The following is a 13,059-nucleotide window of genomic DNA, read 5'->3' as shown; positions in this document are numbered from 1 at the left end:
CATTTGTGACTTGGGTGCAGTGGCAGAGTCCGGCCACAAGAGGTCCTCACAGTTCGTCGCGTGGAGCGCGGAGGGGAAAGTGCTGGAATTCCTCCGGCACCTCCTCTCCCTTCTCAGACCTCTTGTAAAAGCCCAGAGAGTCCAGCAGGCTGCTGATCTCATCTGCCTTCATCTTCTTCACGGGGATCGTCTGTTAAAGTCACACAGACACAGACACAGACACACACACACACACACACACACACACACACACACACACACACACACACACACACACACACAGAGATAAAGACATTTACACATATCAGACAGGGAGAACATCTCGCCCACACACCTCTTTTCGTGTATCAGTGTCTCATTTTCCCGTATACAATTATATTACCCCTTCCGCTTTACTCTTTCATAGTGTCTTTCATGCTTCTTGCAAACGTTATCTCAATTTAATCAGGTCATAGTCAAACACTAAATGAAATCAATGATCAATTATGTCAGTTATATAATAATATATACAATCAATTATTATCATTCTTTAACATGTTGGCCTGACACTTGGGTGATATGACAATCTATGAAATGTTAATCTTACCTGAACAACCTCATCCTGATCATTGAAAAGAATCAGGCGGGGGTTCTTATCTTCTGATGAATCATACTCCAGGTTGTGACTTTAATGGAAAGGAGGATGAAGGAAAAAAGGAAACCAGTAGGATTTACCTATATCTACCTAGTTCAAGCTACTGTACTCACCTTTCAAGTTCACATACTGAAAACAAATATCATTGACAAATATGTGACAGGGTCTAGTGAAAAAGTCCTCAAGTAGGGCATGGTCATTTTTCATTTTTTTTCCAGATTATGAAAGAGCAGATTGTAAGCTTTCAAATGATTGTCATAGATTGAAATCAGAAAATAGTTAAATAAGATATGTTTATTTGAATGTTGGTACCCCTCAAACCAAATATCGGAGAAACTCGCTCTGAATAGCTATCACCTGAGCAGCAACATCGCGATGAACATCTAACAGCATGTTTAGCACATCACAACATGCTGATAGAACATCAACATGTTAAAAACACATAATTATACATAATTAGATGATCATACAATCCTTGCGTTTGAACACACCCTAAAATGTAAGTTTGTTTAGAAGCCATGTATCACTTAGGCCTACCCAGTAACCTACGGCAGACGATACAGTGGATCCATTTCACAAATGGTAGTATTTAATGATCAGGTGTTTGTTATATTGAGTGGGCTCTTCAACACTTCAACTTTCGTAATATGCAAAAAAACAGAAAACACAACAAGCTTTTTAGTCATCTACGCGACTTGAGAATTGTTGACATGCAGATCTTTCCATCAAACCGTGTCACATATTTATAGAGAAGTGTTTCCAAGTCCTAGTTCAAGACCCACTTGTGGGTTGAGGCCAATTTCTGTTGGCATAAGACTGGTCTATAACTAGGAACATGTTTTGTTTATCTGCAAGGTCATGAGAAAAATTAAAAGGCTTGGATGGGTCACAGGCAAGCTTTATATTGTATGTCTGGGAGCCGTGAGACAACCATGAAAGGATACTACAATGCCCAACGCTCCATCAGGAAGTGATAGAGCTGTGGCATCTTCTTTATGGCTCATCCAACCACACTGGGAGCCTGTGGGAGGACGAACAGAGAGACAGGCAGGCAGGCAGGCAGGCAGGGGGGCAGGCAGGCAGGCAGGCAGGCAGGCAGGCAGGCAGGCAGGCAGGCAGGCAGGCAGGCAGGCAGGCAGGCAGACGGACAGACAGACAGAAAGACAGACAGAAAGACAGACAGACAAGCACATAGGCAGGCAAGCAGGTAGACAGACAGACAGACAGACAGACATTGAACATGGTTCATAAAACATGATCATGTCAGATGTAGGTGCCATACACAAGTTTGTATTGATTGTTCCATGATACATGCTCAGTTAAATGTATTGTGAAGCCTATATAAGTGCTACATGTAAGAATGACGCATAGATAATTAGTTTGTCTACACATCATTTCAAGATCCACATACTACATATGCTACCAACATGGTCCAGAAGGCCCGATATTCAACCTATTGAACAGTCACATCAGTTCTTGTTCTACTCACCATTAGTACGCCCCTGGCTATTACAGGTTTCTCTACGACGTCTGTGTCTGTGACATTGTCTTCTCCTCTTCCAGTGGCAGCGAGGGCCACGGTGAGAACCAAGATGGCCCACATGTTAAACCCCTCAGAGTGTGGCTTTCTGTCTTCAATGGAGAACAGTAACAGGTGACCGCTACCTTCACAGAGCACATGGACAACTGGCTCAGGGTGGACTGAACCAGGGGTCACTGCTGTGGGGGGTGGGAGTGTCCACCAGCAATATGACTCCTCTTTTTTATATATGGGTTTTTCAGCTCAAATTCTGCTCATTGATTGAAGTTATGGATTAGGATCACCAGGTGAGATCAGTCCTAGTTCAAATGACAAATGACTTAGAAGTTACTATTTGGGGTTATCCAAATTTGCAGAAGTCGACCCCCTGACTAACTTTGTTAGTTTCTCCCAGTTCCTCTGTCTCTGTCGAGGTCCACGCAACCCTTGAGAGCATCTGTGTCATGATCACTTTTTCCCACAGCATGGTGTTGGTCATTGGCCACTCATGGCTCACCACATGTACTTACCTATGCTTGAAGAGAGGTCTGACTGCTCATGTGTCTCTAAAGAGGGCTTTAGAAAATGAACTCTGGCCTTCCTTAGAGATTGATCCAAATGATCAGCTCTTTCTTTTCCCAAAACCGGTTAATGCCCTTACATAAGGCTCAAATAAACCAATGAATGTGTGTCATTCATCAAAATGTATTACACTTGATAGCTCATGTTTATTGAATGAATGAATGAATGGTCTTTATTGTCATTGCTATAGTACAGGTATCAAACAACGACATTTGGGAGGGGTGGCTCCCCTGGTGCTAGGAAAGAAAAAAAAGAAAAAAAGAAGAAGGGAAAGGAGCTGGTTTACATAAATAAAGGCTATGTACACTATCCACTATACTATACTGTACAGGTAAGACGACTAGGGTTGTCATATTGCACATAGTGTTATTGCACATTCATTTAAAGTGTCGCAGTTTGCAGGCTTGAAATTTACACATTTGTGCCTCAGCACTACACCTGATTTTTTCAATCCAGCAGCTGCCATCAATCCGTCCAGACTGTCCAGGGCCCAGAACCTAGGTCTTTGCTGTGTTCAGGGCCTGGATGGCCCTGGGGTAGAAGCTGAGCTTCAGTCTGTTATTAGATTGTTATAAAAGATGAATTCATGAGAAGGGCGGGGTGGGGTTGGGGGGTGGGGGGTGTGGGGTTCTGATACACCTAAAACGGGCCTTAGATTAAACAGAAATTACATTTTAGGAGAACTGGATAAGGAGAAGATCATATCCATTACGCTAGTGTAGAGCGAAACGTCTGACTTTACTCTGTTTAGAGAAACAGTGTGTGTATGCACACTAGGTCACCCCCAGATGGCGATGATATCTGCGTCTATATTTCCTGGCAGATTGGCGGCTAAAATGTACTTCCAAAATCCTAGCCACAGACAATTATGTTTCCAACAAAAATAAACCATTCCGGATTGGAATGCTCAAGCAAAACCATCTCTCTCTCTATCTTTTCCAGGCAGAGCCCTGAAGCTCAGCCCTCAAATTCGACGTGTGCAAGCGATGATGTGTCAAATGGCAGAGCAGTCCCGTTTTAACAGAGTTTCCTCCCCTTGGCAGTCGTCGTAAATCTGTGGCCCAAACAGAACAGGCCCCACAACCTCCATTTGGAAAACAGTTTTACTTTTTACATCTTTATTTGTGTTATAAACCCAGCCATGTTTCTCACAATGTAAGTTTGCCTGCCAAAGGCTCGGAGAAGAACAATCAATCTCAGATTCATTTCAAAACAGAGGGAAACAGAAAAAGAGATAGAATGAGAGATAGAATGAGAGAGAGAGAGAGGGAGAGAGAGAAAGAGAGAGAGAGAGAGACAGAGAGAGAGAGAGAGAGAGAGAATGTGTGTGTGTGTGTGTGTGTGTGTGTGTTGGGGGTGGGGTCTTGGCATGCCTCTGTATGAGTACTGTATGTGTGGATGCATACCATATGTATTCTCACTGTGAGTGTGTGTGTGTGTGTGTGTGTGTATATATATATATGTGTGTGTGTGTGTGTGTGTGTGTGTGTGTGAGAGAGAGAGAGAGAGAGAGAGAGAGAGAGAGAGAGAGAGAGAGAGAGAGAGAGAGAGAGAGAGAGAGAGAGAGAGAGAGAGAGAGAGAAAGGTTACCATCATTCATCTGCTGACAACAGTGAAATAGGTTGTGTAGTAGTGGAGAGATGCAGGTCATATGGTGGTTGATTTAGTGTCATCACAAAAGGCTTTAAGAGGACAGGGAAATAAATCCAGTAAAAATAATTCTGTCATACACCAACACACACACACACACACACACACACACACACACACACACACACACACAGACACACAAACACGCACACGCTTGCGCAAGCATGTACACACACACACACACACACACGCACACACACACACACACACACACACACACGCACACACGCACACACACACACACACACACACACACACACACACACACACACGCACGAGCACACATACAAGAGTGCACCTTAATTTTCCATATTTACATTAACATTGATTGGTGCCACACCAGGGACACTATGTATCCAACTATCCTGCACATCTAAATCAACACGAATGTTAGACACACACACACACACACACACACACACACACACACACACACGCACACACACACGCACACACGCACACACACACACACACACACACACACACACACACACACACACACACACACACAAACCTGGAGCAGGATCAAACATCCAGTCGACAGTACTCTCTCACCTCGCCCTCCCTCCCTCCCTCCCTTTCTCCCAGCATGCCCTCTGATCTGCATACATAATGAGGAGAACGGAAGCCTCCCCAGCGGGACAGGATCCTCCAGAGCCGTCGTCCTGTCTCTTTCCTCGCACTCAGCAGTCAGGGCTTGTTATAGAGACGCGCACTTCCTCCCTCCACGAAGGCAGCGGGTCGCAGCCTGACAAACAGGGGGCCAGTGTGTTTGATCCTGGCTGTCTGGACCCTCAGGGCTGCAGGGGGAGGAACGCCGCACGCCTGGCCCGTCTCTGCAGTAAACCACTGCCTGTAAAACCGAGGTTAGGAAGGGTATACCACGAGACAAGGCTGTATACAGGAATAGGGTTATACTGTAGCTGACAAACACAAACAGACCTGTTAAATCTAACGAAAACATTTTATGTTAGGGTTAGGTGCTAGGGCTAGGGTTAGGGCTAGGGCTATGGTCAAGGCTAGGGTTTGGGTTAGGGTTTGGGCTAGGGTTAGGGTTTGGGCTAGGATTTGGGTTAGGGTTTGGGCTAGGGTTAGGGTTCAGGTTAGGGTTAGGGCTAGGGCTATGGTTAAGGCTAGGGCTAGGGTTAGGGTTAGGGTGTGTGTGTATGTGTGTGTGTGTGTGTGTGCGTGTGTGTGTGTGTGTGTGTGTGCGTGTGCGTGCGTGTGCGTGTGTGTGCGTGTGCGTGTGTGTGTATGTGTGAGAGAGTTTGGGGGAGGTGAGGGGACCAATGTTTACATATCTGGATTCAAGGCGGACGGAGAGGAGGCGGCGGCAGTGACATCATGCCGGATGCGGGAGATTTGCAGTGATGGATGTCCAGCCGCTGACCACATCAGAGGGGCTACGGGGCAAACAGACTACCACCGCTCCCCTCTCTAATCTGAGGCTGCCTAATCACAAACACATGGCTGTTGTAATGGCTTCAGTGTGGGCCTCGGCCTGGGCCACAGTGGGCAATACATTCACACACGCACACACACACACACACACACACACACACGCATGCATGCGTCCACACACACACACACACACACACACACAGTGACTCGCTAGCTTTCAGAGTCAGGCAGAGCCATTATCAAACCCCGGAGTCTCAGGCTCTCTGAGGTAAAGTGCGGCACCATATCGTCTCAATGAATTAGGCCTCTGGATAAAGAGGGTGTTAATAATCACGATTTGGCTCCGCAGTGACAGAGCGATAAGACAAGCTGCCTCTGGTTGAGAAAGGGGAAGGTTAGAGAGCAGCAGCCTAGACGCAGTCAACAGACGTTTTAGTAGCGACGCTTGGCACAAATCAGAGAGAGAGAACAGCGAATAGGATTGCAAACAACAAACTACTCTGTCTGAGTAGGCTCAGATTACAGCGACTGGAGGTTGACTGTGGAAGCCAGTGTATGGGTTCAGTGAATAAAAAGAATAGGCTCTCTCCTCTTGAACCGTTTCCCTCCCCGTTTTTTTTGGACAGGAGAACAGAGTCTTGTGATCATTTTCCATCCCATTCTCTGGAGTACGGAGGAGGTTCTCTCTCTCTCCACTTACTGGGTCTGAGTGGATGTGAATGTGGAAGAAAAAAAAAGCATTTGGTTCTGCCTCTGGAATAATGTGGAACCTGAAACTTGGAGCCACACTACTTGAGCCCCAGCCACCTCCACGTGTGGAGATAGTGGATAGTGGGGCTGTTGTGGGAAGGAGGGAGGAGGGGAGGAGGGGAAGAGGGCAGTGGATGAAGAATGAGAAAGAAACAGAGAGGGAGAGAGAGAATGAGAGAGAACGTGAGAGAGAGAGACAGAGAGAGACAGACAGAGACAGGGAGGGAGGGAGGGAGAGAGGGAGGGAGGGAGAAAGAGAGACACTAGAGAGAGAGAAAGAGAGAGAGAGTAAAAGGAGAGAGTCTGACTGACCTGTTTTCTATTAGACCCAGATCCTTCTTAATACACCCTCGACAGAATTACGCTGACAAAGGGGGAAAAAAGTAGTGCAATTTAAAGTCCCAGACAACTGTTTGCACACCCCTCTGCAGTATTTCCACCAGAAAACACAGACGACTGCGTGTTGAGAGCCACTTCACATTCATTATCTCTCTCATTATTCACGTTAGTTCATTTGTAATGTCATGTTTACCACAAACAGGGATGCTGACTAATTAATCTTTCATTCTTAATTGCCATGTCTGTGCATCATAACAGAAGCAGCGTGTGGTTAAATGCTAAAGAGTCTTACTGTGCAGCTTCTATATGTCATGTTGTTGTTCTTTAAGTTTAAGTTTGTGGGAGAACAACCAGCTCTCAGAACTTGCCTCTCAGACCTAGTTATTATTTAAAGGGCGAATGCACGTTACTGACTTGTTTGAATGTTTGGGAGGTCGTCCTATGGAGTGGTTGTCCTTAAGCAGTATGGGGGATTGCGAGCCTATTTCAGTTCGGTGCCATTGTGAGGGAGTCGGGCTAGTCTAATGACAGTCTTAAATCATAGAGTGAGTGGATGTCACTGGCAATAATATAAACACATATGTGATCCCAGCGCTATTTCCTCCTGGTTAAACACTGACCTCAGCATTTGGTGGTTAGGGAGAGGGAAAACGCCAGCTCCATTTCCAGTAAATGTCATTGCAATAGTTACTGCATTTCCACAGGCCTGAAAGTCACATGAAGCATGTTCAGAGCGAGTTCCAATTAAACAATGTTTTCTAGCTGACAATTTGTTTGACGAGGACAAACGACAATAGAGAGAACCTTGTTCAAAAAGCAGCTTGTTGTGAAAATAAATCATTGGGGAAACAATGACCCATGCTAAAGTGCATTTCTACCAAACGCTCAACAGTTCTCTCAGGCAATAAAGCATCAGATCATTAAACAACAAAACACACCACATGTTGAACACTAAATCTTCACTCATCCATGTTAACTGATTCTTCAGACCTCTTTTTTTGTTTCTCTCCCAAAAATCGATAGATAGCCTACAGAGCTCTGTTGTGAATAACATGGAACTATTTCTAGGGAGTAGAAGTTTATTCTTCCAAGTCATGGATGTAATTTACTGCGGAATGTCCCGGTGATGTATGTGGAAGAAGGGTGACCTTCTAGACTATCCCATAAGATTTGAGGCCTTATATACTTGAACTTCCCCTTTCAATGTCGGACTACACTGGTTAGTACAATCTGTCAACTTACAAGTGTACACGTCAAACGGTGAGGCCTAATCTAATCGCTATAACTTATGGGGGGAAATAAAAAGGTTTTTTCTCCATTTTGGCCGCAGAAATTAATATTTTCAAACTCCTTTCAAGTGTAACCTTACCCCCAGTTTCTTTTCTGCTTTGCATTGCAGAAAATATTTGTCTTTTTTCCCTCACTCATAAATTTCTTTCTTCCTCTTTTTCGCTGGACTGAAATGGTTACCAGATGTGGCAGCAATCTGTTCCCATCGCCATAGCAACCGAGGGATCTGAATAGGTTTCTAGGTCTCTGGCGGTTGGCTGACTCATAGGGTTGAGAGTCTTAGGGCCTAGCTGCTGCTATAGACCTGGCACATCACTGTGGGCCAAGATCCACGTTCTGTTTAGACTGGCAGTCAACTTGTCATTGAACCCCCCCCCCTTCCCCCCCTCCCCCTTCCCACACTCCTACCCCGCCCTAACATTTGACTGCCATAGTAACCTCACATGGAAGTTATCATGTATGGTCTCCATTGTTTATCTTCATAGTTTTATAATTCACCTGGATCTTCGATCACCTCAGTAATAACGAACATGACTTAAGCTAGGGAAGCCGTCAACACCACGACTCTCTGAGAAAGCAAGGCTAAAAGTGTACCACCATTCTAACCAAATCTAACTTGCTTATGTATTCAAACTGGTAAAGTCACAAGAGAGAGGGGACACTCAATTGAAAAAAACCTCTGAAAATGTTTGTGTAAATACATCCTCTAAGACAACCGACGTGATGACATGCTAGTTATTCAGTCAGTCTCATTCCTTGCTGTCTCAGCCACACAGCATGTTCAGGGACAGCAACTGCACGACACATGTTAGTGGTGTTAGGAAAACCTCCATCACTGGCACGCATAGAAGACAGCCAGTCTGGAGGAGCGTTCGCTCAAACGTTCTACTCTGTCATTCAGTCAGTCAGTACTATGAATACAGTAGTGAAGGGGCACTGAGAGTGAACTTAGTGGGATGCGGTGGGTGGGTTAGATTGTAGTTAGAGGAAGGAGTGTCTATTCTAGAAACGCCTTCGCATTGAAAAATACTAGTCTAGAAATGTCATCTGCCACTCAAGATAAATTAAACTCCTTTTTTGGGGTCGTCTGGGATAGACGATTGGCTCGGAACGTCTCTTTGTGGTCACAGTGAGGTCTAGGCTGCGGTCGACCCTGGTGTCACATCTTGACCGTGCCTCGGATTGCAGTCGCGCTAAGCATTGTGCAGTTTGTTTAGTCTAGGCACACACTCTATGCACACTTACACACATGCACACGCACGCACGCACACACGCACGCACGCACGCGCACACACACACACACACACACACACACACGCACGCACGCACACACACACACACACACACACACACACACACACACACACACACACAAAAGCAACATGTAAGTGGAGCACCGTGTCAGCAGAGCAGGCCCACGCCAAAGCCCCAGTCTTCTGGATCCAATTAGAGACCACATGATCCATCCATACTCCTCCATAGCCTCCTGCTCCGCTCCTGGCTATACCCCCTTTTCTCCCCCGAAAAGTACAAATATGCAGCGCGTGATGCATTAACTCCAGGGTCCTAAGCACAGAGTTCCCACTGTTTCCCCCATGAAAGGAGCTCTTGTCCCCCCACTGGAGGAGCCCAGCAGTGGGTCCCCTGGCCCTTCTCTCTTTGATGATCCTAGTATGACCGTGGTAAACGCTCACTCCGGCCCCACATCTAGTCTCCAGGAGAGGGGCAGCCACGAGTCACAGGAAACTGTAAAATATCAATTGTTGCCACAGGGTTTGGGGATATTTGGGACGACCCTTGGGGAGGTGAGCTGTTTGGTAGAGATGCATACCTTGGTTGACTCTCTCAGTGTAGTGTGTGACAAGGAGATGAGAGATGATTGAAAAAAATGTCCACAGGATACAATGACAGGGGAGAAAATGTTCAGTATATCAACATGTATCGCTTTTATTTCAAAGAAGTCAATGGAAACACCAACAACGATAAACCAAATGCAAATCAAAGTAGGTAACAAACAAACAAACAAAAAGACGAGTAACAAATATGCTGTATCATTGCTTATGTTTTGGTAGCATTTTGAGGCCCTGCTTTACAAATATGTACTGTTACCTGAAGAAGCAGTTTGGGCCAGTCAGATAGTAAAAAAAAAAAAAAGAACGATATGTGTTTTCTGCTTGCTTAAATTGACAAATGATCATCACACAACTTCATGGTCCCAGTTATATGTATTCTTAATGACAGTGGTATCATAATAGGCACATACTGTACAATCCTTTTGAATTTTCAATATTTGTTATTTTTTTTCCCTATGGATGAAAAACGATAATAATAGGATGAGATAGGATAGAGTAGGCTATAGATTTCTTGTGTAGCTATTAATGCCATATAATTTCACTCTGCTTCATGCAGTTAAGTGTTAAACAAACAATAACATCAACAGAGAACAATTAACAAGCAAAGTAAACTTTACATATTAAGTACTGATACAAGCACTCATACTTAGGACTCAAAAGCCTGACACAAACAAGAACAGAAGCAAATACAATTTTACATGAAAGCCAGTTCATTGACACAGAGTAAAAATACGTAGCAAAAAACCATATAAGCACAGCTTACGAACATATACAATAATGGTAATACACAAATATCATCACTTGTAGAAAATGTAGAAAAATAACACATACGATGAAACTGGCTGTACCTTGAAACAATTTTACATAAAACAACAAAACATGTAAAAAAGACACTGTAACAATCATGATTACTGTCAAATAGCTCTGGAAAAAAACTAATCTAAATCCAGGGCATGAACCACTGTCACTTCATTGATTTATAAAAATGCTGATGGCTTTAAGAACACCTACTGAATGAGCCTCCTCTCTCACTGTAGTTACCTATTTATACTATGTGTAACTCGAGCATCTTACATGAGATATTGATTAATAGATGCATCGGAATGGGTGATGGAAGGAGAGCTCTACCCTTTTTTCAATAAGGCCCCTTTAGCTAATGAACTTGAATTAGCCTACCAAAATAAGATGTTTAGCCGTACAGTTGTTACGAAGCAACATGTGTAGACTTACTGTCATTTATATAGGAGTTCATCAATAGGTAGACAATGATCGAAGTGTCAAACATCTGTTACGTAATCTCTATCTCTGTAACAACAAAGGCACTGGTACCATAAAACACTAGTGGTGTATTCTCATGGTAAAACATCTGGAAAAAAGACTCAACAAACCAAGCATATCTTATGTTGTATGCACCTCACAAAACAGCTAGGCTTGGGAAATGGCTAATATGTGTTTGGCATCAAGACTGTAAGAAAAAGAAGCTTCCTTGAGTGAGGAACCTGACCTGTAAATGACTAGTTCATCTGTTAATAAGAATGAAAGGGATGTACTGAACATGGATGAAGATGCTACAGAAGAGGACTTATGCGTATGTAACAGGTATAATCCATCTGAATCTGGAGGCTGGATTTGATACCATGTAACACAATCACAACTAACACGTGAAGCAGCATCATAACTATTAACTACACTAAAGCCTGGAATACACCGGACGCCTGGTGTACACGCAGCGCATGGTGTGCATGGTGGGACTGCTTCTCTCGCTTGCGGCTTCCCTACTGACTGCATGTCTTCTGAGGCTCTAACTGCGGAGCTGCTACTGCCAGCCCTTATATTTGTACATTGAGTTTTGCCTGGAACGCGTGCGGCACGCAGAAATCATAATGCAAGAGTCCGACTCTCTAGCTGGTGTGCCGCAGGCAGCCAGTGTGAGGCACGCTTGAGACGAGCGTCTCACGCGGGCTGTATGGCTGCTCTGACCCATTAACATGGGCGCCGAAATGAAACACACATGCGCTGCTGAGGTTCCCGCTTGCGGTGTATTCGAGCCGTAACTCATGAAGCAGCATCATAACCGTTACCCTAACAAAACCTAGGCATTGGTTTGGGCGAGGGGCAACACTACTTCAAGGCCTCAGATGGGCGACATCACTGCGCCATGCTGACCACAGCCATCTGTTACCGTCTGCTATGTGCAGCATGTTATTGCACTGGTACGCTGAGAGGCAGGGAGCGGAGCCATAGCTTAACATCCTAGCTTTTAGGTTCAGCTGACTGAACAAGAATAAAGAGCATATTCTGGTAATAGTGCACTTACATTTAGCAACTGTTCTGCCGTGTTAAGACTGATTCCCCGGCACTGTTTTGCTGTTCGCACAACTTCAAAAATATCATTTGATCTCTGATAAACTGTGACGTTGTGGATGAGAGAACAGATTTTAAAGTCCAGAAAATCCCCAGAATTATGTGTTATGCCCAAGGGCGAATATAACTTCAATAAAAAAACACTCTCCTTTGAGGAACAGTTAGCAAATTCAGAACACTTTTATAGGCTACTTGTTTTTCAGTACCTTTGTTGAGATCTCTTTTTGCATAGATTGCTATTGTTGTATCACATATACAGAAAACTGAAACAAACATTTTGAAATCAAAATAATATAAGCTAGGTTTGTTAGAGATTCATACATAAATACATAGTGGTGGGCATTGGAGAAATAAAGATGAACGAACAATACAATATAACTGTTTGCCACTGTCACAACTCTCGCACACAAGGTCTCACACAGTTATATCCGGCTTGCCTATAGCTCGTAATGGAAACTAGATATGCAAATAGGTATACAAAAAGAGTTTACGAAATGACCTTCAGTCCATGTAATACTATACGGTATACACTTCATTATGACACCAACCCACACGCCACAGAACTCAATGAGTTTACCACATAAAAAGTTCCACTTACTTTTCTACTGGTCCTGGACACACAAAACTAACAAACCAAAAATAATAAATTCCTTTGATGAAACTCCACCAAGTCCATT

At 44.2% G+C, this 13,059-nt stretch overlaps 1 protein-coding gene across 1 annotated transcript in view; it reads right to left on the bottom strand.

Annotated features, from left to right (window-relative positions):
• Window positions 1–2,245, bottom strand: part of selenoe (selenoprotein e) — a 2,323-nt gene extending 78 nt beyond the window's left edge. Inside the window, exons 1-4 of the mRNA XM_080531269.1 lie at window positions 2,124–2,245; window positions 1,579–1,655; window positions 587–665; window positions 1–190 (exon numbers count right to left, since the gene is read on the bottom strand). The exon at window positions 1–190 is cut by the window's left edge and continues 78 nt beyond it. Coding sequence (XP_080387395.1) covers window positions 47–190; window positions 587–665; window positions 1,579–1,655; window positions 2,124–2,237 — 414 coding nt within the window. The 5' untranslated portion in view covers window positions 2,238–2,245 and the 3' untranslated portion in view covers window positions 1–46. The remainder of the gene's footprint in view (window positions 191–586; window positions 666–1,578; window positions 1,656–2,123) is intronic.
• Window positions 2,246–13,059: the final 10,814 nt, after the last annotated feature.

The sequence above is a fragment of the Nansenia antarctica genome (assembly GCF_963989245.1).
Source record: "Nansenia antarctica genome assembly, chromosome: 5".
NCBI classification, from domain to species: domain Eukaryota; kingdom Metazoa; phylum Chordata; class Actinopteri; order Argentiniformes; family Microstomatidae; genus Nansenia; species Nansenia antarctica.
Note: the sequence above shows the minus strand (reverse complement) of the source record. Positions and strands in the feature narration are given on the sequence as shown.